At 62.2% G+C, this 25,193-nt stretch overlaps 15 protein-coding genes across 15 annotated transcripts; 8 read left to right on the top strand and 7 right to left on the bottom strand.

Annotated features, from left to right (window-relative positions):
* Nucleotides 1-144: 144 nt before the first annotated feature.
* On the top strand, nucleotides 145-1,005 carry OSTLU_94921 (MPT family transporter: inner membrane translocase (import) Tim44; the record flags this gene model as incomplete). The annotated part of the gene is made up of 1 exon (XM_001420413.1): nucleotides 145-1,005. The coding sequence occupies one exon, from the start codon at nucleotides 145-147 to the stop codon at nucleotides 1,003-1,005; it is 861 nt and encodes a 286-aa protein (XP_001420450.1).
* A 53-nt stretch (nucleotides 1,006-1,058) lies between these two features.
* OSTLU_26433 (predicted protein) lies at nucleotides 1,059-2,564 on the bottom strand. Its single transcript, XM_001420240.1, has 2 exons — nucleotides 2,308-2,564; nucleotides 1,059-2,110 (listed from the first exon to the last, which is right to left on the bottom strand). The coding sequence occupies exons 1-2, from the start codon at nucleotides 2,315-2,317 to the stop codon at nucleotides 1,149-1,151; spliced, it is 972 nt and encodes a 323-aa protein (XP_001420277.1). The 5' UTR covers nucleotides 2,318-2,564; the 3' UTR covers nucleotides 1,059-1,148.
* Nucleotides 2,565-2,803: 239 nt separating this feature from the next.
* Nucleotides 2,804-4,528, bottom strand: OSTLU_25220 (predicted protein). Its single transcript, XM_001420239.1, has one exon. It carries the CDS (start codon nucleotides 4,498-4,500, stop codon nucleotides 2,860-2,862), a length of 1,641 nt encoding a protein of 546 aa, XP_001420276.1. The 5' UTR covers nucleotides 4,501-4,528; the 3' UTR covers nucleotides 2,804-2,859.
* A 745-nt stretch (nucleotides 4,529-5,273) lies between these two features.
* On the top strand, nucleotides 5,274-6,460 carry OSTLU_26431 (predicted protein; the record flags this gene model as incomplete). Its single annotated transcript, XM_001420412.1, has 1 exon — nucleotides 5,274-6,460. The coding sequence occupies one exon, from the start codon at nucleotides 5,274-5,276 to the stop codon at nucleotides 6,408-6,410; it is 1,137 nt and encodes a 378-aa protein (XP_001420449.1). The 3' UTR covers nucleotides 6,411-6,460.
* A 298-nt stretch (nucleotides 6,461-6,758) lies between these two features.
* On the top strand, nucleotides 6,759-7,445 carry OSTLU_26430 (predicted protein; the record flags this gene model as incomplete). The annotated part of the gene is made up of 1 exon (XM_001420411.1): nucleotides 6,759-7,445. One exon carries the CDS (start codon nucleotides 6,759-6,761, stop codon nucleotides 7,443-7,445), a length of 687 nt encoding a protein of 228 aa, XP_001420448.1.
* A 129-nt stretch (nucleotides 7,446-7,574) lies between these two features.
* OSTLU_26429 (predicted protein) lies at nucleotides 7,575-8,666 on the top strand (the record flags this gene model as incomplete). Its single annotated transcript, XM_001420410.1, has 1 exon — nucleotides 7,575-8,666. One exon carries the CDS (start codon nucleotides 7,575-7,577, stop codon nucleotides 8,664-8,666), a length of 1,092 nt encoding a protein of 363 aa, XP_001420447.1.
* A 272-nt stretch (nucleotides 8,667-8,938) lies between these two features.
* On the bottom strand, nucleotides 8,939-10,198 carry OSTLU_1568 (predicted protein; the record flags this gene model as incomplete). Its single annotated transcript, XM_001420238.1, has 1 exon — nucleotides 8,939-10,198. A coding segment is annotated over one exon (1,260 nt), but the record flags the coding sequence as incomplete, so codon positions are not given.
* Nucleotides 10,199-10,924: 726 nt separating this feature from the next.
* Nucleotides 10,925-11,596, bottom strand: OSTLU_4040 (predicted protein; the record flags this gene model as incomplete). The annotated part of the gene is made up of 1 exon (XM_001420237.1): nucleotides 10,925-11,596. A coding segment is annotated over one exon (672 nt), but the record flags the coding sequence as incomplete, so codon positions are not given.
* An 888-nt stretch (nucleotides 11,597-12,484) lies between these two features.
* OSTLU_17282 (predicted protein) lies at nucleotides 12,485-13,894 on the top strand (the record flags this gene model as incomplete). The annotated part of the gene is made up of 1 exon (XM_001420409.1): nucleotides 12,485-13,894. The coding sequence occupies one exon, from the start codon at nucleotides 12,485-12,487 to the stop codon at nucleotides 13,892-13,894; it is 1,410 nt and encodes a 469-aa protein (XP_001420446.1).
* Nucleotides 13,895-13,962: 68 nt separating this feature from the next.
* On the top strand, nucleotides 13,963-15,704 carry FBP65 (peptidyl-prolyl cis-trans isomerase, FKBP-type). Its single transcript, XM_001420408.1, has one exon. It carries the CDS (start codon nucleotides 14,026-14,028, stop codon nucleotides 15,652-15,654), a length of 1,629 nt encoding a protein of 542 aa, XP_001420445.1. The 5' UTR covers nucleotides 13,963-14,025; the 3' UTR covers nucleotides 15,655-15,704.
* lhcq-like (chlorophyll a/b binding, possibly photosystem II light harvesting complex) lies at nucleotides 15,696-16,793 on the bottom strand (the record flags this gene model as incomplete). The annotated part of the gene is made up of 1 exon (XM_001420236.1): nucleotides 15,696-16,793. The coding sequence occupies one exon, from the start codon at nucleotides 16,791-16,793 to the stop codon at nucleotides 15,696-15,698; it is 1,098 nt and encodes a 365-aa protein (XP_001420273.1).
* Nucleotides 16,794-17,095: 302 nt separating this feature from the next.
* On the bottom strand, nucleotides 17,096-17,620 carry OSTLU_6946 (predicted protein; the record flags this gene model as incomplete). Its single annotated transcript, XM_001420235.1, has 1 exon — nucleotides 17,096-17,620. A coding segment is annotated over one exon (525 nt), but the record flags the coding sequence as incomplete, so codon positions are not given.
* A 130-nt stretch (nucleotides 17,621-17,750) lies between these two features.
* Nucleotides 17,751-19,646, top strand: OSTLU_50879 (predicted protein; the record flags this gene model as incomplete). Its single annotated transcript, XM_001420407.1, has 2 exons — nucleotides 17,751-19,401; nucleotides 19,432-19,646. The coding sequence occupies 2 exons, from the start codon at nucleotides 17,751-17,753 to the stop codon at nucleotides 19,602-19,604; spliced, it is 1,824 nt and encodes a 607-aa protein (XP_001420444.1). The 3' UTR covers nucleotides 19,605-19,646.
* Nucleotides 19,647-21,129: 1,483 nt separating this feature from the next.
* Nucleotides 21,130-23,760, top strand: OSTLU_44172 (predicted protein; the record flags this gene model as incomplete). Its single annotated transcript, XM_001420406.1, has 1 exon — nucleotides 21,130-23,760. The coding sequence occupies one exon, from the start codon at nucleotides 21,130-21,132 to the stop codon at nucleotides 23,758-23,760; it is 2,631 nt and encodes an 876-aa protein (XP_001420443.1).
* Nucleotides 23,761-23,807: 47 nt separating this feature from the next.
* Nucleotides 23,808-25,043, bottom strand: OSTLU_93426 (predicted protein; the record flags this gene model as incomplete). The annotated part of the gene is made up of 1 exon (XM_001420234.1): nucleotides 23,808-25,043. One exon carries the CDS (start codon nucleotides 25,041-25,043, stop codon nucleotides 23,808-23,810), a length of 1,236 nt encoding a protein of 411 aa, XP_001420271.1.
* Between the last annotated feature and the right edge of the window lie 150 nt (nucleotides 25,044-25,193).

Below are 25,193 nucleotides of genomic sequence, written 5' to 3'. Positions count from 1 at the left end.
ATCGACGTCGACGCGGTGGACGACGCGGCGAGGGAGGCGGGCGAGGCGGCGCGGAAGGCGGGACGACGGGCGGCGGCGGCGGCGACGGGCGACGCGAGGGCGGGGGGGAAAAAGTCGTGGACGACGCCGAGCGGATTCGCGGCGATGGCGATCGATGCGGTGAAGGAGGAGTATCGGTTGGCGATGATGGATCCGGGGGACGCGGCGGCGGAGCGAAGGAAGGCGGCGGGGTACGATGAGGCGATGTTTGAACCGTACGACGGGACGACGGCGGTGGCGACGACGGCGGCGCCGAAACCGAGCGCGTTCGGAAAGTTGTGGGGAGGGGTGAAGTCCAAGCTCGGGATCGCGAGCGCGTTCGATAAGCTCGAGGGGTTGAAGAAGACCGCGCCGTACGCCAAGGGGGCGGAGCTGGCGGAGGATATGCGCGAACGATGGGAGACGAGCGACTCGCCCGTGGTGCACCGCATTCAAGACTTTCAGGATAACCTGTTCAGCGAGACCGAGCAAGGCGAGGCGTATCGCATGATTCGTCAGCGAGATCCGATGTTTAACATTAACGATTTTATCGCCGAAGTGCGCAGAGATATTCCCAAAGTTCTCGGCGCCTACCTCAAGGGCGACGTCGAGGCGTTGAAGCAAACGAATATTTCGAGCGAAATGCTCGAGCGGTTATCCGGGCAGATGAACCTTTGGAAGCACGAAGGACAGCACGTGGATCCGAGGATCTTAGATTTAAGTGAAGTCGAGCTCATGGAAGTTCGTTTGATGGAAAACGAGCCCCTCGTCGTGCTGACTTTTAGTTGCCAACAAATCAACTGCGTTCGCGACAAATCCGGCGCCGTCGTCGAGGGCGCCGAGGACGACATTCAATCCGTCCACTACCTTTGGGCCATGCAGTTGGTGGATAAGGAGTATACCACCAAAGACGGGCGAAAGTACACCAAGCCCACTTGGGCGCTTCGCGAGCTCGTTTTGCGCGGCATGATGGCTGTCGCGGCGTAGACGTTGTAATTCAACTCGAGACGAAGTCGTTTATGGAATATTCGATTTACAACGCGCGCGACACATGATCGATGATTAGATTTCCGCCTGGTGTTGTCGCGCGGGCTATGATGTGCCTGTTACCGCTGTCACTGTTGTAGTGTCTACTGATCGCTGATGACGAGCTTCAAATCGAGCGTGCGCTCAAATTTGTGCGGGCGAACCGCGTGCACCAAAAACGCATCCTCATCCATACCGATGTTTCGGTTATCGTGGTAAAGTTGCTGATAGTGCGGCTTGAGCATGCCCTTGGTGTTATTCGAGATGGCCTTTTTCAAAGCCTTAATGGTAACGTTGTACGCAACTGAGATTGGCGCGTTGGTCACGTGCGTGTTGTTGCTCGTGTACACCTCAATCGACAAATCAATCGGAGGCTTGCGCTCCCAGTGTTGCGGTTCTTGACGTTGCACTTTTTTCGGCTTGGCCTCGCCCGTCTTCGGCGGACGCCCACGCTTTTTCGAAGCGCCCGACGCCTTCACGTGCTTGGGTTCTTGCGAAGCGTCTCTCGTTTGCGCGCCGTTGATGCGCAAACCCACGCGTCCGGGAGAAATCTTCACAAACGCCGAATCTTGACTCACGCACACGTTGATGGTCGTCTTTGGCTGTTTGCACTGCGTCCAGTCCCGAAGCCCAAGCTTTTGCGACTCGTCGACTATTTCTTGAAGCGTCATCCCGTTTACGCCGCTGTTCTTCAACACTTGAAACGCCACCGCCTTGGTCGTTTTGCCCGTGAATCGCGCTTCCAAATCATCCATGGTCTCCAAGGCATCGTACTCCTTGTACGCTTTGGGTTTCGCTTTCGCCGCCGCCGGCTTGCCCTTCGCGGCCTTCTTCACGGGCTTCTCCGGCGCCTTCAACCACGTCAACTCGCCCTCGGTCAAATCAACCTCGGTCACGCCATCGCTCCCTTTCGGCGCGTTATCCCACTTCACCGTGTGATGCTTGGAATCGTGATCGTACTTTTGCACCACGCCCTTGAACTCCTTATTCATCGCCGGCCAGTACAAGCTCAGGTACCACCCGATGGAATCTTCCGCCGAAGCCGGCATCGCGCCGCTCCCGACGCCTGCGCGCGCGCGCACATCAACGCCCTCGTCAGTCCCGCGATCGTCGTCGTCGTCGCGTCGTCGTCGTCGCGTCGTCGTCGTCTTTCTTCGCGCGCGTCGCGCGCGACGCGCGTCGTCGCGCGCGCCCCGTCCTTCCCCCCCCGCGCCCTCGTCCTCGCTCTCGCGCGCCTCGCATCGCCTCGCCGCGTCCACGCACTCCTCGCCATTCGCTCTCGCTCGCCCGCCGCTCCCGCTCGCCGAGAGCGCGCGCTCGCGTCGCTCGGATTCGAATCCGAAATTCAAACAAACGACTCTTATGATTCCGCCGTCGCGAACGCGATCGACGTCCGTTTTTCGCGTCGCGCGTTCGCGATCGTTTCGAACGGTGCCCGGCCGCGAGGCGTCTCCCACGAACGCGCGCGTCGACGGCGTCGTCGCGCGAATCCGCGCGTTCGTCGCGCGCGGCGCGGGAATGTGCGGTGCGCATAATTCGCGTCGATCGCGCGTGCCCTAATCGCCTCGGCGTTTGCGCCATGTGCGGACATGCGCGTTATACGCGTCAAATGGCGTATTCTGACTGTGCGTAACGGCATCATGACGAATTTATTGTGAATGCAGGCGCGCCGCGACGAAGGATGGACGCGGACGGACGCGGGGAAAGGCGACGACGACGACGACGGGGGCGCGGACGCGAGCGATGATTTCAATATTATTTACAGCGTCGTCGGCAAAATCGTGCGGCGCGCGCGCCCGCGGTGGAACGCGCGTCTTAAATGCCGCACTTCGCGTAAGAAGTCGGTTCGTTTTTCCAGCCACCCTTATCTTTGAAGAAATCAGCCTTGGCGCGGCTCACCTTCTTCTCGATGATCCTCTCGCGGCGATTCTTGGAGCATTCAGAGTCAGAGGAGAAGCCGTTGCAAGATTCTTTGTTCACTTTTTTCTCGATGTCGTCGTAATCCTTTGGATGAGCCTTGGCGTAGAACTTGTCGTAGTAACACTCCATCTCGGCGTCGCCGAACTCGCACCCTTCGTAAATCGGATACTTGTCATTATTCGATTCGATTTCTTTGCGCATCTTTTTGCCCGATTCCGATTTGCGATTGTAGTAATCCCATCGGTCTTGAACGGTTTGACCCGCAAAGGGAGCAGGAAGCCGGAACGACGAATGTCTGGAGATATAGCACTTGAAATCGCGCCCTTCTCCCGGATCACCGGCGCACGAACCTCCTTCATACGTGACGCACCAAGGAGTTATACACGTACCCTTGGCGAAGCTGCCCGTCACCGGCAGCTCAGACGCGTCTTGACCGACGCCTAACGCCTTGGAGACGCCCAATATGTTGCTCATCTTGGCGCCGCCGGTGACGAGCGTGAGATCAACGTCAAAATCTGGGATGGCGGAGTCTGGTAACTCGCCACTCAAGCCGAAAGCCATCATGTTCGACCGACCAGACACGTCTGACATCGACTTCCAACCGGAGACAACGACGTTGAAGTCCACACCCACTTGAGGTACATCCAAGGTGAAGCCCGAGTAGACGCAATGGCCAGCGTAGCAAAACTTTTGGCCAGACAAGTCGATGCCGAGACCGACTTCGCCAGAGCGACCGGCGCTGAGTACGACGCCGACAATGTCACCCGAGACGGAGAAACCATAGGTGAAAGCGGGCTTACTCGAACCCTTGACGACGAGCGGACACTTATCCTTGGCCAACTCGATGAAAGCCTCCATCACGGATGCAGCTTGCGCGAATCCAGACGTATCCCACATCATCTGGCAAGCCAAGTCGTCCATGTTCTTGAAATACCTATTCGGAGATCCCGTCACCTTGTCGTACATGGATTTCAAAGAGTTTGAGCCGACCGCGTTTTTAATATCGTCAACGGTCTTCTTCAAGTCTTTGACGCCGATGTCGCATTTATAACCGTCGAGGAACTCGGCAATCATCTTCGCCGTCTTCTCGACGTCGTCCCCGAGTTCTGTCGCCTCTCCCGCAACTTGATTCGCCGCTTGCTGGGACCACCCCGACGCCTCGTCGTATTGCTTAAAAATCTCTTGGTGCCCGGATTGCATGGCCGCCGTCAACTCGGCGCCAACCTTTTTACGCGCGTTTTTAGAGAGATTTTCCGCCCTGGTCCACGCGGCGTCGCCCGTCTTCGACCACGCGCTCGCCACCCCGCTCGCCGCGCTCGTCACCGTTTTCAATCCCTTCTTGAAAACGCCGACTCGCGCCGAGAATCGTCGACGCGGCGCGGTCGACGCGCCGACGACGCCCATCGCGACCAACACTAAAAGCGTCACCCGCGTCACCGTCGCCGGCGTCGTCGACCCGCGCCCGCGAGCGACGAGCGGGGTCGACTCGTCGTCGTCGCCGTCCCCGCGGCGTCGCGGTCCGCGTCGTCGCGCCATCTCGGCGAACCGCGTCGCGTCGCGGAATCGCGAGGGTGTTGTCGAGCGTCACGAATCACCGCGGTCGGACTGGATTTATGCGCGTCGCGCGCGCGTGTTTAGCGTGTGTTTCGCGGTATGTAGTGACGCGAGGGTTGGCGGTGCCGACGCGCGCGACGCCCGCGCGCGACGCGCGCGCGGCGCGACGGCCGGCGCGGCGCGGCGACGGCGCCAGGCGACGGCGCGCGATGCGGGCGCGCGCGCGTCGCGTCGCCGCCGCCGCGACGCGCGCGCTCGCGCGCGAACGCGCGACGACGGCGACGCGATGGGGATTCGACGCGCGGCGCGGCCGCGCGACGCGCGACGACTCGCGCGACTCGACGACGGCGGCGACGCGCGACGCGCGCGCGGGACGCGCGTCGGGACCGCGCGGCGCGCGAGGGCGCGCGTTCGAGCGCGACGAGCGCGACGCGCGGGACGCCCTGCGGCGGTGGTTGCGAAGTCGAGGCGCGCGGCCGCGGCGCGTTCGCGGCCGGGACGGCGCGCGCGAACCGACGTTTCGGGCGGCGTACGCGCCGTATTGGGTGTTCGACGTCACGGCGGAGACGTCGTGCGCGGGATCGGTGGAGGTGGGGGGGAGTTGGGTGCGAAGCGGGACGGCGGCGAAGACGACGCGGTTCGACGCGACGACGAGGGCGAGTCAAATATGCGCGAGTTTCGCGCACAGGAGGGATTTCGTGGATCGTTTGCTGCCCGGGGCGTGCGTGAGCTTTGATCCGAACGATTTCGACGCGATGGATTGGGCGCGCGCGCGCGCGAAGGCGCCGGAAGGGACGGTGGTCGAGCCGTTTGAGATGAGGCGAAGCATGGCGTTGTCGCTCGCCGCGGCGCGCATGCGAGATGTGGCGCGCGCGGAGGCCTCGGAGGAGCTGATGAAGAAACACAAGGGCGCGACGTCGACGCGAGACATATGCGTCGAGTTCACGACGCTGTCGAGAGACGTGTACGCGGTCTATCATCCGGTGTGGTACGTGTCCTTCGAGCACGGGTACGTCGTCGACGAAAACGCAAACAAGATTATTCAACAGCCGCGCGAAGCCGTCGTGTGCGGCGTCACGGGCCTCGTCGTGAGCGATGATTTGATTTGTGACCACAAGGCGCGCGCCCTCGCGTTCAGCGCGGTCGCGATTCCCGCCAGTATCGCCGCGTACGTGTGGCCCGAGAGCGCGTATTTTTTTCTCGGCCAAGGCGCGTTGGCGTCCGCCGTCGCGGCGGCGGGCGCGGCGGTGCTCGCGCGTCAGGTGCCGAAGATGCGTCAAGATAAAATTGACGCCGTGCGCGTGCACGACGAGGAACGCGCGTTTGCGCGTGCGATGCGATCAGTAGGGAACAGCGAGTGGATGGACGAGAGCGTCCAGCGACGACGCGACGACGCCGAATGGCGACGATGGCGAGAGACGGACAAGATGCGCTGGGATCCGGATAAACGTCGCGCGTGGGCGTACAGCATTCTAGAGACACAAATATTCCGATTCCGCGAGCGTCAAGAGATGCGACACGAGATGGAAGAGCGCGCGCACCTCGCGGACGAAGCCGCGAGACGCGAGGCGGAGATGGAGCGCAAGTACGGCGCCAACTGGAAGCGTTCGCGCGGCGACGACGCGCACGGCGCCCCCAGCGGACGCCATCCCGGTTTCTCTCGCGACATCCACGGCTTCTACAAGACCCTTCGCCTCGACGCCAAGCTCGGGCACGCGACGGAGGAAGAAATTAAAGCCGCGTTTCGGCTCGTCGCGCTCGAGACGCATCCCGACAAGGTCGCCGGCGACGCCTCGGCCAAGAAGCGCGCCGCCGAGCGGTTTCAACTCGCTCAAAAAGCGTACGCCGTCCTCGGCAACAAGTTCGAGCGCACTGCGTACGACCGTAAGTAGACACATAGCTCTTTAGGCTCTTTAGCGTTGTAGACGGGCGGACGGCGCCTCACATTCCCGCGCGCGACCGTCACCATGCGCGCGGCGTCCTCGCGCGCCGCGTCCTCGTCCGCGCCGGGCGGTCACGCATGCGCGCGTTCGCGTCGCCGCACGCGCGCGAGCCCGCGCGCGCGCGCCGAAAATAGTCGCCGAACGTCGCGGACGTCACCGGCTGCGTCATCTACCGACCGAGGCCCGGAGACGACGCCCAGAGACCTTCGACGCGAACGCGCCGGTCCGAGCACGCCGAAACCCGACTACAAGACTTCGTTCGTCGACAGGGCGTTTCTCAGGGCGTTCGCGTCGGTCATGGAGCGCGAGTTGACGCCGGGACGAAAAGCACGCGGCGACGACGGCGACGACTTCGCGGACGTGCGGGACGCGTGCCTGCGATTAGTGCGCGAGAGCTCGGGCGCGCGCGAGACGCGAGCGAAGGGGTTGATGATCATACGAAATTGCGCGCCGCCCGGCTTTGCGGGTGCGTTCGGGGGATTTCTGCGGTTGTTCCCGAAATGGTTCGCGGCTCGGCACGCCGCGGCGGTGACTCCGATGTTGTTGCCGTGGCTCGTCGGCGAGGCGGAGGTGAACGACGCGCCGGAGGATGTCGCGCTAGACGTGAGCGATGACGTGTCGACGAGTGTTTTCGCGGCGATGATCGGTGCGCCGAAAGTGCGGGCGGGGTATAAGCAGGGCGTTTTGTTGAAACGATGTCGCGTTCTCGAGGAAACCGGGTGCGCCGCGGTTTGCGCGAACGTTTGCAAGCATCCGACGCAAAAGTTTTTTACGGAAGAGATTGGCTTGCCGGTGACGTTGACACCAAATTACGAGACATTTGAATGCCAGTTTACGTACGGCGCGACACCGCCTTCGGTGGAGGCTGATCCGGCGTTTGCGTCGCCTTGCTTTCGTCAATGCGGGGTGAGCGAGACTCTGCGCGACGCCGAGTGCGGGAACGCGTTGGAGAGCGACGAGTCGCCGTGCGCGTCTTCGAATTGATTTTAGTGAGCGTCATTACATGCACGAATAATTAGCGGGATTTTAGCGGGTTGGAATACTACCAAAGAACAAGTGCGTTCGTGAGGACGAGGTTGTTCGAGACGACGAAAGAGACGGCTCGTGATAGTGATGGACTTCATTCTTCGACGTTCGCTCCTCCAAATGTTTCTCATTCTCACTTTACTGCTCACTCTGTGCGCGAGCTGCCGTGCGGGAGACGCCGACTTCAAGGCTCAACTGAGCACCACCGTGGACGTGCGTGCGTTGACGTCTTCGAGGTACGATGGCTCAGAAGCAAGGCCTTTGCTGGTCTTCCTTCACGGATATTGCTTGTCCGACGACGCGCAGCAAACGCTCAAGCTCGAGTCCATGCGAAACGTGCCAGCCGTGCGTAACCGATTGGGTATCGCCCGTCGCCGGCAGCAAACGCTCGTCCAAAGCGGGCTACGAGAAGCCGCGCTCGACCGTAATTGGATTTACTTGGCGCCGCGAGCTCCCCGCACGACGCGCGAGTGTGTACTGTGTAACCTTCAGGAAAGTTCACCGAATTCGCAAGACAGACTGTTCGGATCGTGGATCACGGGAATCCTCGCACGAGACAGTCCAGAGTTTGAGTGCCGCGCGTGGGATGGAAGTGACGCCGTAGCGCTGCCAGAGATCTCGGCGACGGACGACCTCGACGTAAAGTACATTCTAGAAGTCGTCGCCGCCGCGAAGAAGGAATTCAACGTCGATGAAAAGCGCATTTACGTCGTTGGAATCGCTACTGGAGGTTTCATGGCGAGCCGCTTGGCGTGCGAAAAGCCCGAACTCTTCCGCGGCGTCGTGTCTCTCGCGGGTGGTACGTTTTCTGATGCGTCCAGATGTCGTCCAAAGAGCGGCGAAACAAACGTGCTCCTCGTGCACGGCACCGACGATCACACTGTACCTATCGATGGAGGTGTGAACGCTCGAGGCATACCGTTTCCATCGGCGGACGATTCGTTCAGCACGCTGGGTAAGGCCATGGATTGCTCGAACGTCGTCGCCAAGAGCATGGACACCCTGCCCGCGGATGGCAACAGCGTCGAAGTGCGCGTCGCCAAGGCGAAGTACGACCGATGCGAGAACAACGTCGATGTCGAGCAATGGAAGTTGAACGGAGTCGATCATTTCATCGAGCGTGAGACATCGGAAGCGCTTTTTTACGACGTCGTCACGTGGTTGAACGACTTGGATTGATGATTTTACTGCCGCCTGTTTGGTTTTACAACAAAGCGCTTATACAATGCGAACGCTCGTCGAGCTTACGCAGCCTGGGATGCGAACTTTGGTTTTCTATCGCCCCATCCCGACTCTTCGTCGTCCGAATCTTCCGGGGGTATAGAATTTCCAGAGCGTTTTATTTGCACACGAATTTCATTAACTCGTCTCGTATCCGCGTCCGTGACCGTCACCACGACTTCTCGCTGCGTGATGCCGTCGAATTCGAGCCCATCAGTCTCGCCGTCGCTCTCGTCATCCGAACTAGCGTCCTCGTCCTCGACGTGCTCAAACGTTGTCGTGATCGACGCCCCGACGTCGGGAATAGATCCGAATAAATCACACACGAAACCACCCACAGTTTCGTACAGAGGCGACTCGGGAATGTCCAGCGACAACTCATCCGCCAATTTCCATAGCGCCGCGCGAGTGTCTACGAGATACGCCCCCTGTCCCACCTCGCGAATGAACGGCGTCGCATCTTGCTCATCCTCATCCGCGTTTGCCTTTTGACTATCCTCTTCGTCATAGATTTCACCGACGATCTCCTCCACGCAATCCTCAAGTGTGGCGATACCTACAGTGCCGCCAAATTCATTCACCACGACGCACATGTGAGACTTGCGCTGCATGAGCTCGCGAAGGAGTTTACTCACGGACATGCTTTCGGGAACAAAATAAGTGTCACGAAGCATGACATCCTGGACGAGGACGTCTTCGAGTTCCTTACTTTGCTCCGGGCGAAGATCTCTTTCTATTCCGAGCTGCATGATTTGATTCGCTCGAACAATGCCCACGATGTTGTCCACGCGATCCTCCCACGCCGGCACGCGAGAGTACTTGTGCTCGATCCATTCCGTACGAAATTCAGCCAATGTGGCATCGCTTCGCACGCCGTGCACTTGCACGAGCGGTGTCATCACATCTCTCACGACCGTCTCTTCGAGATCCAACACATTTTGAATCATATCCTTCTCCGCGCTCTCCACTTCGCCGCTCTTCGTCGCCCCGGCGAGGACGAGTTTCAACTCTTCTTCACTCACAAACGGCTCAGCGGAAGTTTTGAGACCGAAAAGGGCAAACATGGCGTTCACAACGATTTGACACGTTCGACCGAGCGGGTAGACGACGAAGGAGAGCAAGTAAATGGGTTTCGCGATGACGCGTGCAATCACCGTGGCGTGCTGCACCGCCACGCTCTTCGGAGCGATTTCTGTAAACACCAGCATCACGATCGTCAGCGCCACCGTCACCGCGGTCGTCGCACCATCGCCATATAGTATCAATGCAGCCTCCGTAATGAGCGCGGTGGCCATGATCCCAGAAAATGTCGTCCCTATCAAAATCGTCGTGAGAAATCTCGTCACGTCCTTGCGCATAATCTGAAACACCCCGCCCGTCGAACCTTCCTGATCCGCCAACTCTCGCACTTTCCAAGGGTACAACGTCGTGATGGACGTTTCCGCTAACGAAAAAAACGCCGACATGACCAAAAGCACGCCCGCGGTGAGCACCATGGATCCGACTTGTTTGTTCGCCGCCGCCACCTGCGCGCCAACCTTGGCCAACGCTCCGCTCGCTCGAGCCGCGAACGCCACCGACGTCACGACCGCGCCAAACACGAGCGCGGCCACCCTCACGGCAACTCTCGTCTCTTTCTGCGTTTTTCCTTGCGCCGAGCGCTCGGATTGGTGCGTCGACCCGCCGGGCGCGCCGCGGACGCCTCGGCTCTCCGCCCGCGCGAGGACGAAATCGCCTCTCACTCGCGTCATCGCGCCGCGCATCGCCGCTTCGGGCGTCGACGCCGTCGAGAAGCTCGCGCGCGCGTCGCCGCATCGCGCGTCGCCTCGAGCGCGCGTCGAGCGCGCGTCGCGGGACGCGGATAACGGCCCAGCGTTTCCTCCGCGGGCCGCCGAAAGTTTGCGCCGCGCGTTCGCGCGCCGCGCGTTCGCGCGCCGCGCGACGCGCGCGTCGATGACGCTCGCGCGCGGAAGCGCGAGCATGTTTGCTCGAACGCCCGGCGTGCGTCCGAGCGGTGTCGGACGCGCGCGCGCGTGCGCCGACGACGTGTGCGGGAAATCGCCGCATTGACCTCGAGCAGGTTTTCCGCGACGGTTTTCGGCGCGCAACTCGCAACTACGATTATCTACAATAATTTACACGCCTTCCTCCCGTTCGATCTCGGGAACGGCGCTGATATCTAGAGCTGAAGCCTCGCGCGCGAGCTTGCGCGCCTCGCGACGGGCGTGCACTTCCTCGCTGATTTCGTTCAACGCGCGGAGCGCGGCTTCGTATCTCGCCTTGGCTTGGCGAACGGCGAGTTTTAATTCGCTCACGCGTTCGTCCGCCTGCGCGCACTCCGCCTCGCCCAAAGCTTTAGCGTTGAACCACGGGAGAGCCTTTTTCACCGCGCTCGTGCGCTCGCGCTCGAGACCGGCCGCTTCGGCGGTGGCCTCGACGGCGCGTCGCGTGTTGCGCTCGTGCACCTCGGTCGCTCGGAGCTTCACCGCCGTCGTCTCAGAAACCTCGCGCATGGCCTCCGCGCACACCTCCATGAGCTCGATGTCTACTTTACCGCTACTCGCCACGAGCTCGCGCTCGAGCTCATCGTTCCGCTTCTTCGCGCGTTCGTGCGCGTCGTGCGCGCTCTCGTACGCCCGCAGCGCCTCGATGCTTCGCACCTGATACAGCTGCGCCAACGCTCGCTTGTGAAACACAGGCACCGCCGTCATGACGCTCGACGACAACCTCGCCGCCACCGAATCCAGTCTCTTTCTCGCCACCGTTTGCGTCCTCGAGCGCGCCTTCCTCGCCTCTTGCAGCGCGTTTTCCAACCCGTTGCACTCCGTCATGGAATCGTTCAACTCGTCCAGCGCGTCGCCCACGCGCGGGTCCACCTCCTCCGCCTCCTCCAAATCCGTATCTCGCGCGTACAGCGTCTCCGCGTCGTCCACGCGTTCGCCTCTTCCGCCCGCATCGCTCTCCGACCGTCCGGACGCGCTCTCGAAATCCGTCGTCGTCGTCGTCGCCGCGTCGAACTTCGCCCTCAGAAACGACTCCACCGTCAGCTCCGCCTCTTCGTCCAGCGCGTCCAGGCGTTCGCCCAGCAGGCGCGTCTCCGGCGTCACCGGCGTCGTCGACGCCGTCGTTTCGCGCTCGATCGCGTCGCGCGTCGCCGCCGTCGCCGTCGTCGTCGCGTCCTCGTCGTCGTCGTTGAATTCGCGCATCGCACCGACGCCATCGTTCGCGCCCTCCTCGCGCGGCGCCGGCTTCGCCGTCTCCCTCTCGCGCGCCGGCGCGCGCGCGGTGTCGTCGCGCGCCGCGTCGGCGCCGTCGCGCTCGCCCGCGCGCGGCGTCGGCGCCATGCTGCCGCGTCGCGGTGTCACATCATGGCGCCGCGCGCGACGCGCGCGCCCGCGCGCGCGCTCGCGCGACGCCCGAGCGCGCGCCGGCGTCGAGCGCGCCGCGCGCGCGGCGTCGCGAACCGGCGCGCGCGCGCGACGCGCGAGGACGACGAGGACGAGTCGCTCGCGTCGGCGTCGCCGAGCGGGACGTTCGACGCGCTGCGCAGCGTCCTCGGCGAGTCGCTGGACGACGACGACGCGACGGAGGGCGACGAGGACGCGCGCGCGTCGAGCGCGGGCGCGACCGAGGCGATGGACCGGGCGTCGGCGGCGCGAAGGTCGACGACGCGCGCGCGCGGGGATTCGACGGCGGCGTCGGGACGCGGCGAGACGCCGCGCGAATCGGATGCCGACGGCGCGGACGCGTCGTCGTCGGAAACGCCGGAGAAGGCGATGATGCGAGAGTATCTGTCGCTGTTGGTGGCCGTGGGAGGGGTGAAAGGGACGCTGGCGGTGTGCTTGGCGTACGCCGCGGGCGCGAGCGCGTTTGGCGATTTCGGCGCCGGGACGGGGGGCGAGGCGATGGATTTCGCGCGCGCGGCGTCGATCGGATTGGCGTTCGCGGCGCCGACGGCGATTTACGACGCGTTGGTGATGGGGGTCGATTGGACCGCGCGCGCGGAGGCGACGAACGAGGCGCGCGAGGAGGCGTCGGGGGAGGTTCGCGAGGCGTCGGCGCTCGAGCGGTACTTTGAGCCGCTGTCGAGGTATCAGGAAGAGGAGACGCTGAATAATCCGTGCAGAAGCATGCCGTTTTGGATGGACGCGTCCGTCGCGCTCACCGCGCGAGTCGCGGACGAGATGCTCGAGCGCGGAGTGGTTTTGGGTTTGCTCGCCAAGTGGCTCGCCGACCGCGCCGTCGAGGCGGGGTTCGAGCCGTACGAAGTCGACGCCCCGGCCAAGGCGGCGGCGGCGTTCGGCGTGTACCTCGTCCTCGAGGCGCGTTTGCGACGCGTGCAGAGACAAACGCGCGTGCAGGCGTTCAGAGTGGAGCGGAACAAGGTGACGGGCAAACAAAAGTTGGTGCCGGTGAGCGAGGACGACATCAAGGCGAGCGCCGAAAAGACGAAGAAACCGTCGCTCAAGTTTTGGGAGAAGAAGCCCGACGCCGCCGCGGACGACGAGTCGTCGTCGCCGCTGTCCGCAAACGAAGCGCCGAACGTCGCGGAGACGCGCGCGTTCGAAAACATCCTGCGCGGAAAGAGCGTGAAAGATTTTTTGGACGGCAGCCGCAGTCGATTGCTCTTCGTCTCGCAATCGCTCGCCTTCGTCGTCACCGGAGGCGTGTTCGCCCCGATCGTCGGCGGCTACGTCGCGGACGCCATGTACATCATCCATCAACGGAACACGATGACGCGTTTCATCGAGCGCGCGCTCGGCGACGCCGCGCCCGCGCGCGGCGCCGGCCCGCCCGATCCGGACACCGTTCGCAGGGCGCAAGCCGCCGCGTTTAAAAACATGTTGGCGAGGAAAAAGCGACGCATGGGTCGCGACGTCGTCGACGCCATGCGGCGCGACCCATCGATATCGCGCGACGTCAACGTCTTATTCCAAGACGTCGTTCGAAAGGTCAAGCGCGTGAAAGACATCGACGAATCCACCGCCGTGGACGAGGTCTTGCTCGCCGTGAACGATTTCGCCGCCGACGACGCCGCCGACGACGACGCCGCCGACGACGATTCCGGCGTCTCCTACGCCGAGCGCATGCGCGCCGCCCTGCGCCGAGTCAGCGAAGACATGGACGCCATCGAGCTCGCGCGCGCCGAATCACCGCCCTCCGCCGACGACGACGACCCGAATTAATCCGCCGCGCCGACGCGGCGGATGTTTCTAGAAGATTAATCACATCGACCGACGCGCGTCCCCGCACACCGCGACGCGCGATCGCGCCCGCCCGCGCCCGCGACTCGATCGAACGCGCGACGCCGCGCGACATGACGACCGCCGACGACGCCGTCGACGCCGTCGACGTCTCGCCCGTCGGCGACGGCGGCGTCACGAAACGCATCGCGACGCCCGCGCCGCCCGACGCGCGCGCGCCCGAAAAGGGCGACGCCGTCACCGTGCACTACGTCGGCTCGCTCGCGACGGGCGAGACGTTCGATTCCTCGCGCGAGCGCGACGAGGCGTTCACGTTCACGCTGGGAAAACACGAGGTGATCGACGCGTGGGACGTCGGCGTGGCGACGATGCGCGTCGGCGAACGGGCGACGCTGACGTGCGCGCCGGAGTACGCGTACGGCGATCGAGGGGCGCCGCCGAAGATTCCCGGCGGCGCGACGCTGATATTTGACGTGGAATTGCTGTCGTTCAAGTCGCACAGGGATCTGTGCGGCGATGGGGGGGTGATGAAGGAGACGGTGAGAGAGGGCGAGGGATACGCGAGCCCGAGCGCGGAGGACGAGGCGACGGCGACGATGGAGGCGAAGACGAGGACGGGAGACGAGACGCTCGTGGCGAAGACGACGCGGACGTTTTCGTTGGCGGCGAATGGAGACGCGCCGTGCGAGGGCGTGCGCGCGGCGCTGCTGAAGATGAAGCGGGGGGAGACGGCGCGGGTGACGCTGAGCGAAGCGTACGCCGAGGGGTTGACGACGGCGAAGGACGGCGCGGTGGTGGAGTTGATGCTCGACGCGATTCACGCGGTGGTCGCCGTGAACGGCGTCGAGGGGGCGACGAAAAAGATTTTGGAGGAAGGTGAAGGGTACGAGACGCCGAACGATGGGGCGAAGTGCGAGATTGAGTACGAAAAGCGCGTCGGCGGCGCGACGACGGAGACCAAGCCGGCGCACGAAATCGTCGTCGGCGACGAGCACGTCCCGGATGAGCTCGAGAGCGCGATCGCGATGATGAAGCTGAACGAAAAGGCGCTGGTGAAGCTGGCGGATGGGACCGAGTACACGGTCAAAATGACCAAACTCGAGCGCGCCAAGGAGCAATGGTCGATGAACAACGCGGAAAAGATTGAGGCGGCGGAAAAATACAAGACGAGCGGGAACGACGCGTACAAGGGTGGTAAGTTTGCGCGCGCTACGAAGAAGTACGACGCGGCGTTGAAGTTCGTCGAAATGGACGAGTCGTTCTCTGATGAGGAGAAGCAAGCGAGCAAGAAGCTCAAGCTCAGCTTGAATTTGAACTCCGCGGCGGTGGCCATCAAAACCAAGTCGTGGATGAGCGCTCGCAAGTCAAGCGAAAAGGCGCTCGCGATTGAAGGGTCGAACGAAAAAGCGCTCTATCGCTTCGCGCAAGCGGCGATGGAGTTACAAGAGTACGACGAATCACGTCGTTCGTTGAAGAAAATATTGGAAGCAGATGAATCGCACGCCGAGGCCACGCGAATGTTGACGCGCTTGAAAGCGCTCGAGGCGCATCAGGCGAAGAAGGACGCGAAGATTTTCGGAGGCATGTTCAGCAAGATTGACTTGGGTTACGAGGACGTCAAAGTCAAGGCGGACGAGCCCGATGAAGAAATACCGGCGCCCGAAGCGATGCCCGAGGTGCCGGCGTTCGATGAGCCCCCCGCACCGGATGCGAACGAGCCGTTCGGTGTCGAGAGCGTGTAACCGAAACGCGCGTTCTCGTCTTTTTAATCAAGAATCAATTTTCAACCGCTAAACACACTCGCTAAGTTTTCGATCGGCCCCGCGCGCGTGACGAATGCTTGCGCGGCGACTCCGAGCATGGCGATCATGGCTAAGCGTCCGTGCTTAATCTCCATGACCTTTTGTTTTTCGAACTCGTCGGCGTCGTCGGAAATCTTGAACGGATCAAACGGCGCGCCGCCAGGATAATCTTTGTCGCCCGGGAGGTAAACGCCCACCGGCTCGAGCGAGTCGATCCCGACGTACCGCGCGTACTCTGGACCGCCCATCAACACAACCTGGCACGCCGCGATGATGGCTATCCCCGATCCGCCGGCGATATGAAAACCTTGCAAGCCAAAGTAATCGAGCGAGACGTCGCTATTCATCTTCGCCGCGCCGACTTTCCACCACACCGGCTCGCCCAAATCTGCCACGCCGTAGCGCTCTAAAAGCTCTGGCACCGCCACACCAACGATTCCCAACATCGCCCAACGCGCGTGCAAGAGTTCTAATTCGCGCATGCGCGGCAAATCATCTTTCCCGAGCCCGAGCGGATCGAATCCCGCGTCGCCGCACAGCGAGCCGTCCAAGTGCGCCGGATACTCGTACTCCGCGTCTCCCAAAAATTTCACTCGCCGCGCGCCGTACAGCGAACTTCTCTCCCGCGCTCGCGCGCGTTCGTTTTCCCTTCGCGCCTTCTCCGCCACCAACGCCGGTCGTTGGTCGTCGATATTCTTCATCAGCGACTCGCCGAACGACGTCTTCGAAATCACCGTGAGCAAGACCACCGGCGCCGCGCTCAGCAGAAAGCTCGCGTTCTCCCCGAGCGCGCGCACCAGTCCGACGCCGCCGGCGACGCCGAACGTGACGTAAAACAACGGCGAGCTGATGACGTCGCCTAGCGCGCTGTTGACGTCCGTGTCGCCGACCGCGGGCGTCGGTTCGTCGTCCGGGACATCTTGAGAAGACGACGCTTTATCGTCGTCGTTCGTCGCGCGCGCGGCGGTTCGACGGACGATCGACGCGCGGCGCGACGTCGTCGCGCGCTGTTGTCTCGCAGGCGCGCGCGCGCGGGCGACAGACGCTCGAGACGTCGAGACGAGACCGCGCGAAAGCATGACGCGAGGCGCGTTGTGCGGGACGCCGAACTACCAAATCTATCTATAACAGCGCTTCAACCCTGACTACTGCCGACGACGCGCGAGCGAAAGAGACGACCAAGAAATACATCCACCGCGATGTTTCATCCGCGTCGCGCTCGAACGCGCTCGAACGCATCGACGACGACCGCGACGCGCTACTCTCGCGCGCCGCGCCGCGCGTCGTCGTCGTCCGCGCGCGGCCCGTCCACCACGCCGCCCTCGCGCTCGCCCTCGCTCTCCAACGCGCTCGCGTAACTCGACGCCGACGTCCCCCCGCCGCTCGCGAGCCACGCCCACGCGCCCGCGACGCCGCTCACCGCGCTCTCGTACGCGCTCTCCACCCCGCTCACCGCGCTCTGGTACGCCCCTCGCGCCTTGTTCGCGTTATTCGCGAACGCGTTCAGCCACTCCGGCGGTCCCTCGCACCCGAGCGCCTCGCACAGCGCCTCACAAAAGTGATTACAATTCCTCTCCAGCACCTCGTAATCGCTCCCTCGCCATTGCGCGCGCAGCGCCGCCACCGCCGCGCTCGCGCGCGCCGGCGACAGCGACGTCACCCCCAGCGGCACCGACTCGCGGTATTCGTACATCGGATTCATCCGCGGGTTGCATCGATACACGCCCGAGCCCTCCGGGCAGTACCCAAAGCTCCACTCGTCGCCGAACACCTCGACGCCGCCGTGGAAGATGCCACCGACGTTGAGCGCGTTTCTCGTCAGCGTGTTCAGCGACGTCACCGCGCTCGATATCCGCGCGTTCTCCGCGTGCTTGATGTCGTACACCGACAGCGTGACGAGCGCCATCGTTTCGACGGATTCGCGCGCGCTTTCGCGACGCGCGCGCGTCGCGGTGTGACGATTCGTCGCACCGAAAACCTCGAGTCGAGCGCGCGCGAATCCGTCGCGGCGCCGCGCGCAGAGCGCGACGCGGAGCATGCTGCTCGCGCGCGCGTTCGCGCGAAGGACGGTCTCGACGCCGCGCGCGTCGCTCGCGGCGCGCCCGCGGGCGTCGACGCGCGCGAGCGAGCGCGAGAGCGCGCGCGCGACGGCGACGGCGGCGACGACGCGACGACGAGGCGCGACGACGAGGACGCGCGCGCGCGCGAGCGACGCGGGAACGAATAAAAAGCGCGACGGCGGCGCGGGGAATCGAAAGCGCGGCGAGGGCGGCGGACGAGACGCGAGCGGGGTGACGAGCTCGCCCGAGGAGGTCAAGGCGCTGCGCGCGCAAAAGCTGGACGCGCTCGGCGCGCTCGGACAGCGGGGATTCGATTACCGGTTCGATCGCACGAAATATTGCGATGCGCTGCAGAGGGAACACGAAGGATTGGAGAACGGGGTCGAGATCGAGGGCTCGAGCGAGGCGGTGTGCGGAAGGGTGATGGCGAAGCGGTCGTTCGGGAAGTTGGCGTTTTTGTCGCTGGTGGACGAACGGGGAAGCGTGCAGTTGTTTTGCGATAAGAAACGGTTGGATGAGACGAGCCCGGGGGCGTTTGAGATGATCACGGAACTCGTGGACGTCGGGGACATCATCGGCGTGCACGGGAGCGTGAAAAGGAGCGATAAGGGGGAGCTGTCCATCGTGCCGGCCAAGGTGCAAATGTTGACAAAGGCGCTGCTGCCGTTGCCGGATAAGTGGCACGGATTGCAGGACGTGGAGAAGCGATACCGGCAGCGATACGTGGACTTGATCGTGTCGCCCGAGGTGCGAAACACGTTCAAGGCGCGCTCGAACATCATCTCCACCATTCGTCGAATGCTCGACGACGACGGGTTTTTGGAGATGGAGACGCCCGTGCTGCACACGCAAGCGGGCGGCGCGGACGCGAAGCCCTTCAACACCTTCCACAACGCGCTCGGCATGCAGCTCACGCTTCGTATCGCCACCGAGTTGCATCTCAAGCGACTCGTCGTCGGCGGTTTCGAACGCGTGTACGAGCTCGGACGCGTGTTTCGCAACGAAGGCTTGAGCACGCGACACAACCCGGAGTTTACGTCCATAGAAGTGTATCAGGCGTACGCCGACGTCACGGACATGTTGGAGCTCACGGAAGAGATGATTTGTCGATGCGCGATGAAGGCGTGCGGGACGCTGACGATTCCTTACGGCGACGTGACGATTGATTTGAGCCAACGCCCGTGGCGCCGGGCGCCGATGAACGATCTAGTCAAGGAAGCCACGGGCGTAGACGTCATGGCGTTCGGGGATGACTTGGAAGGAGCCAAGGCAGCGGCAATTCCCGCGCTCAAGGCGCACTCTAAGAAAGCTGGGGAAGGCATCAAAGGTGTCAAGTTGGCGGCGAGCGTCGGTCACGTGCTGAACGAAATGTTTGAAGCCGCGTGCGAAAGCGATTTGATTCAGCCCACGTTCGTTCTCGACCACCCGCTCGAGATTTCTCCTCTCGCGAAACCGCACCGTAGTAAACCGGGAGTCACCGAACGGTTCGAGCTCTTCGTCGTCGGTCGCGAGCTCGCGAACTCGTTCAGCGAGTTGACCGATCCCATCGATCAACGTAAACGCCTCGAGGCGCAGATGGTGACGCACGCGAAAACGAGCGCGGCGCAGCGCGAAGCGGCGGCGGCGAGTGGTAAAGACGAACTCAAAGCGCTCGAAGACGAGGCGTACGACGTCGAAATGGATGAAGATTTCGTCGCCGCGCTCGAGTACGGCATGCCCCCGACCGCGGGTATGGGTCTCGGCGTCGATCGTCTCGTCATGCTTCTCACGAATTCGCCGTCGATTCGCGACGTCATCGCGTTCCCGCTTCTTAAGAAGCAAGACTCGTAAGTCATACGCGAGAGTATATATATTCTTAGCGGCGCTACGACATGTAATCATTTTAAACTTTGGTTTCTCACTAAAACGTCCCTTGCGCAAAACTAAACTCTGGTCTCATGCGTCAAACAATCGCTAACCCCGTCTTCATGCTGACTCCTAAACCACTCCATTCGCGAAATCACGCGAAATCCACGCGCGTCGCGCCGACGCTCACCCACCACCGCCCGTCCCCTCCTCGCGCCGCCGCGCGTCCGATCCCAACGCTTCGCATCGCTCGCGAAACCGCTCGCTCGTCGTCCTCCCCCCAATCTCCCCGAACGCATCGCACGCCGCCTCCGCGTACGCCGTCGCTAAATAATCAAAATCCTTCCTCACCGTCTCCTCGCTCGCGTCTTCCTCGTACGCGAGCACCATCCTCGCCCTCGACCGCGTCGCGTACCCGTAGCACACGCCGTCGTGCGCGCGGTGACACTCCCCCAAGTACCTCGTCGCGCTCTCCGTCGTCATCGCGCCGAGTTTCGCGTCGATCGCGTCCAGCGCGGCGTGCGCGCGCGACGCGTGCGCGCTGCGCGACGAAACGCGCGAGTTCGCCGTCAGTCGACGTCGTCTCGTCGTCTCGTCGTCTCGTCGCGCGCGCGGTCGAGACGAAATCCCGCGCTCGCGCGCGTCACGCACGCTTCGTTCGCGCCCTCGCGCGCGCCGAGCGACGCGACGAACACCGGCGCGCTCTCCGCGCCGACGACGGCGACGAACGCGGGCGCGCGCGTCGACATCGCGCCGCGAGATGGCGACGGTTACCGTCATCCAAATTCTTCAGAGATCTGCGCGCGACGACGGCGCGCGCGCGCGCGACGCGATGCCGCGCGATGACGTCGCGTTCGACGACGACGACGCGCGCCCGCGCGACGCGAAGACGTTCTGGGACGCGGCGTTCGCGAGGAGCGCGCCGGAGAGGTTGACGCCGACGCATCGGCATCGCGACGGGACGACGACGACGGGGCGCGACGCGACGGGCGACGACGAAGGCGCGGCGCACGACGCCGCGGATACGTCGTTCGCGCGCGGGGCGTTCGCGGGAGGGCGAACGCGCGACGTGGGGTCGAGCGAAGAGCTGACGCTGATGACGCGCCTGCGGTTGGCGGCGCGACAGCCAGACGCGACGACGACGACGACGACGAGCGCGAGGCGGAAGCCGGGCTCGTCCGTGGCGAGCGGGCAAAACACGCGCGTGGACGCGTGGCTCGAACAGAGCTTGCGGGCGAATCTGGCGCAGGAGAACGACTCGTCGACGTCGAGCGCGTACGGCGGTCGGATGGCGAGGAGCGGCGCGGGATCGTACGCGCGAGGGGACGACGAGACGGGTATGCCCGTGATCGTGGGCGTCGACAGGGGTGGATATCAGTACCAACAACATCAGAATCATCATCGAGGGCGACCGCCGGTGAGCTTGCACAGTCCACGGTCGAGCGGAGCGTCTTTGTTGCAGCATCGGAGGAAAGACTCGCTCGGGCAGCTGGATTCGTTTAGCGTGGATATGGAAAGCGATCGCGCGGACGTGACCGAGTCATCGTTCTTGGAGAGCGCGACGACGATCCTCGATCGCCCGCGTCAGTACGTCGACGATGCAGAGATGGGCGTCGATCACTTGGCGCACAAGGAGTTGTTGTGGAAGCTATCGAGCACGTACTTGCCAAACGACGTGGCGAGTTTGCAGCGATCGTTGGTGCGGCACGTGGAGTATACGCTCGCGCGAAGGAGGTACAAGCTCGATACGAGCTCGTTTTATCAAGCCACCGCGCACTCGGTGCGAGATCGATTGATCGAGCGATGGACGGACACGCAGCAGTATTCGGCCAAGAAAGGGGCGAAGAAAGTGTACTATCTGTCGCTCGAATTTTTAATCGGCCGCTCGCTCGGCAATGCCGTCTCAAATCTCGGGTTACGAGGCGCCTACGCCGAGGCTTTGCGGCAGATTGGATACGATTTGGAAGATATCATGTCAGAGGAAAAAGAGCCAGCGCTCGGGAACGGGGGTCTGGGGCGCTTGGCGTCTTGTTTCTTGGACACGCTCGCGACGCAAAATTATCCCGCGTGGGGGTACGGCATTCGCTACAAGTACGGAATGTTTGAGCAAAGAATCGTGAATGGTAAACAAGTGGAGTTTCCAGATTATTGGCTTACCGATGGGAACCCGTGGGAAGTTGAACGATTAGACGTGCAGTACCCGGTTCGTTTATTCGGCCACGTTCGAGAGTTTCAAGATCCGGACGGGAACACGTTGTACGCGTGGGAGGGCGGCGAAGTCGTCATGGCGCAGGCGTACGATACCCCGATTCCAGGCTACGGTACGTACAACACCAACAATATGCGACTGTGGAGTAGCAAGCCATCGCACGAATTCAATCTCGCCTCGTTTAACGCCGGTAATTACTACGGCGCGGTCGAGGCGAAGGAACGTTGCGAGAGTATCACGTCAGTGCTGTACCCGAACGACGCCACGGAAGAAGGTAAGCGTTTGCGATTGAAGCAACAATACTTCTTCGTCAGCGCGACTTTACAAGACATCTATAGACGTTTCAAGAAGAACGTCGGTCGTGGGTCTACGACGATGAAGAATATGCCGGACAAGGTGGCGATACAGCTCAACGACACGCACCCGGCGATTGCTATTCCCGAACTCATGCGTTTGCTCCTCGACATCGAGCGTCTACCTTGGGACGAGGCGTGGGAAATAACGAGAAAAGTCTTCGCGTACACCAACCACACCATTCTCCCGGAGGCACTGGAGAAGTGGCCGGTGCCGATGATCACCGAGCTCTTGCCGCGACACATGCAAATCATTTACGAAATCAACCACCGGTTTTTGCTTGAGGTTCAAAAGATGTGGCCAAACGACACCGCGCGCATGTCGTCGATGAGTATCATCGAAGAGTCATCACCCAAGATGGTACGCATGTCCAACTTAGCCGTCATCGGGTCGCACACCGTAAACGGGGTGGCGATGATCCACACCAAGCTTTTGAAGTCTTTGCTATTCCCCGACTTTTTGTTGATGTGGCCAGAAAAGTTCATCAACGTGACGAATGGTGTCACGCCGCGACGATGGCTGTTGCAAGCGAATCCAGCGCTCGCGAGCATTTACACGGGCATGGTCGGCCCTGGGTGGGTAAACGATCTCAAGCGACTCGAGCCGATCAAGACGATGGCGCAAGATCCGCAATTTCGACAGCGTTGGCGCGCGGCCAAGCAAACGAACAAGCAAGCGCTTGCGGAATGGCTGTACCGTTCGATGAATATCCGCGTCGATCCCAACGCCTTGTTCGACATGCAAATCAAACGCATACACGAATACAAGCGCCAGTTGTTGAATGTCCTTGGAATCGTGCACCGCTACGCCGAAATCACGCAGGCTACGCCCGAACAGCGCAAAACAATGGTGCCGCGCGTGCACATCATCGCCGGCAAAGCTGCGCCCGGATACGTCATGGCGAAAAATCTTGTCATGCTCGTATGCGCCGTGTCTGAAGTCGTGAACTCCGACGCGGCGTGTCGTGACTTACTCAAGGTGGTGTTCGTTCCCAACTTCAACGTGTCTCTAGCGGAGATTCTCATTCCCGCGAGTGATATCTCGCAACACATCTCCACTGCGGGTATGGAGGCGAGCGGCACCGGGAACATGAAGTTCGTCATGAACGGCGGATTGATCGTGGGTACAATGGACGGGGCGAACATCGAGATAGAACAAGCGATTGGCGAGCATAACATGTTCACGTTTGGCGCGAAGGCGGATCAAGTCGCGGCGATTCGACGCAAGATGGCGCACGACCCACCAAAAATTGATCCTCGTCTTCACCGCGCCATGGGAATGATTCGCGCCGGCATCTTCGGCAAGCCGGACGACGGAGCGTACAACCAGCTCTTGGACGCCATCGATCCGAGGAAAGACGTCTACCTCACCGCGCATGATTTTCCGTCGTATCTAGGGGCGATTGCAGAAGCCGATGCGGCGTATCAGTACGAAGAGAAGTGGACCGCAAAGTGCATCGAAGCTGCGTGTTCGATGTGGATGTTTTCATCCGATCGCACGATTCGGGAGTACGCGGCGAAGATTTGGAACGTCGAACCTTTGCCGTTTCGACCGCCCAGACACCACAGTGAACGTTGATACGCACATTTTGATGAATGTTGTGATATATAAACACCCGCTATATGCTAATCGTCGCCGAGCATCGCGAACGGGTTGGAAGGACCACGAGTCGACGAAGCTTTCGCGGATCCACCTCCGCCGCGCGATCCGCCCTTTGCCGCCTTGGTGAGCCATCCCGAATTGGTTTTGGCGCCACTCGCCTTGGCCTTCGCCGGTGCTTTCTTTTCGGCGACCGGTGGAAAGAGAAGCGCTCGGCATTCGTCCTCGTACCATCCTTTTTCCTCGGAGTTTTCCAAATTCGCTATGCGCTCTTCGAGCTTGGGAATATTCGCGCACTTCGCCGCGTCCGCACCGCTCATCAACTTTCCTTTCGATTGTGCGGCAATTTTTTTCAGCGAGTTCAGCTCCTTCTTCAAGTCCAAAAGTTCGCGTTCGTGCGGCACCGTGTACACGATTGGAGGTTTCGCGCGCACCGAGTCAATCTTCTTGACGACGATTTCCTTCTTGCTCTCGAGCATCTCCGCGCGCTTCGGCTTCCCCTCCTCGTTCGCCTCGTTCACCATCAGGTTCAAATCTTCGAGCTTGAGCTCCAAATCTTCGACGATTTCTCCTTGTTCGCCTTTCGTCAATCGACCCTTCTTGATCATGTCGTCCAGCGCCTGTTGTAAGAACTCAATCTTCGCCGCGACTTCAACCATCGAGTCGTACATCGTCTGCTCGCGATCATTCAAGCTCTCCATCGCGATCACCTTTTGTTCCAGCGCCCCGAGCGCGTGCTCCATCACCTTCATCCTGCGCAACAGCGCGCGCTTTTGCGAAAAGCTCGGACAATACATCTCCACCAATCGCTCGAACTCCTCCAAATCGCACGCGCACGCGCGATACTCGGGCGACTGCGTCCCGCCCGCCGCCGCCGCCGCCTCCCCCCCCTCCGCCTCGTGCGTCACCCTCGGAAACACGTGCAAGTATTTTAAATCCTTATCCGTGTCGTGCTGGTACTTATACGTCCCTTGGCACGCCTCGCACGCGCTCGCGCCTCTGTCGTCCTCGAACCCCCTCGCGCGCAGCGCCGCCGTCAAGTGTTTCACCACCTCATCGTCGTACTTCGCCCGCGTCTTCTTCCCGCCGCCGACGATGAACTTGCACGACGCGTAAAACCCTCCTTTCGCGCGCGTCGGCGTCGCGAACGCCGCCTCGACGAGCGCGTCGACCCACGCCTCGCCGAATCCCGCGAGGTCGTACTCGCCCGCGCGTCCGTCCGCGGCGTCGCGCGCGATCGTCTCCGCCAGCGCCGCGGACATGGCGCGTCGCCGCGCGGTCGCGGTCGCGGTCGCGCGCGCGTCGCGACGTGCGCGCGCGCGTCGCGCGTCGCGCCGCGTCCGCGCGTTGACGCGTATGGGTAAACAGTGCGCGGTGCGCGAGGTCCGACCCTCGAAATCGCACCGCGCGCG

This window comes from Ostreococcus lucimarinus, chromosome 11 (assembly GCF_000092065.1).
Source record: "Ostreococcus lucimarinus CCE9901 chromosome 11, complete sequence".
In the NCBI taxonomy this organism is placed as follows: Eukaryota; Viridiplantae; Chlorophyta; class Mamiellophyceae; order Mamiellales; family Bathycoccaceae; genus Ostreococcus; species Ostreococcus sp. 'lucimarinus'.
This window is presented reverse-complemented; position numbering and strand designations above follow the sequence as displayed.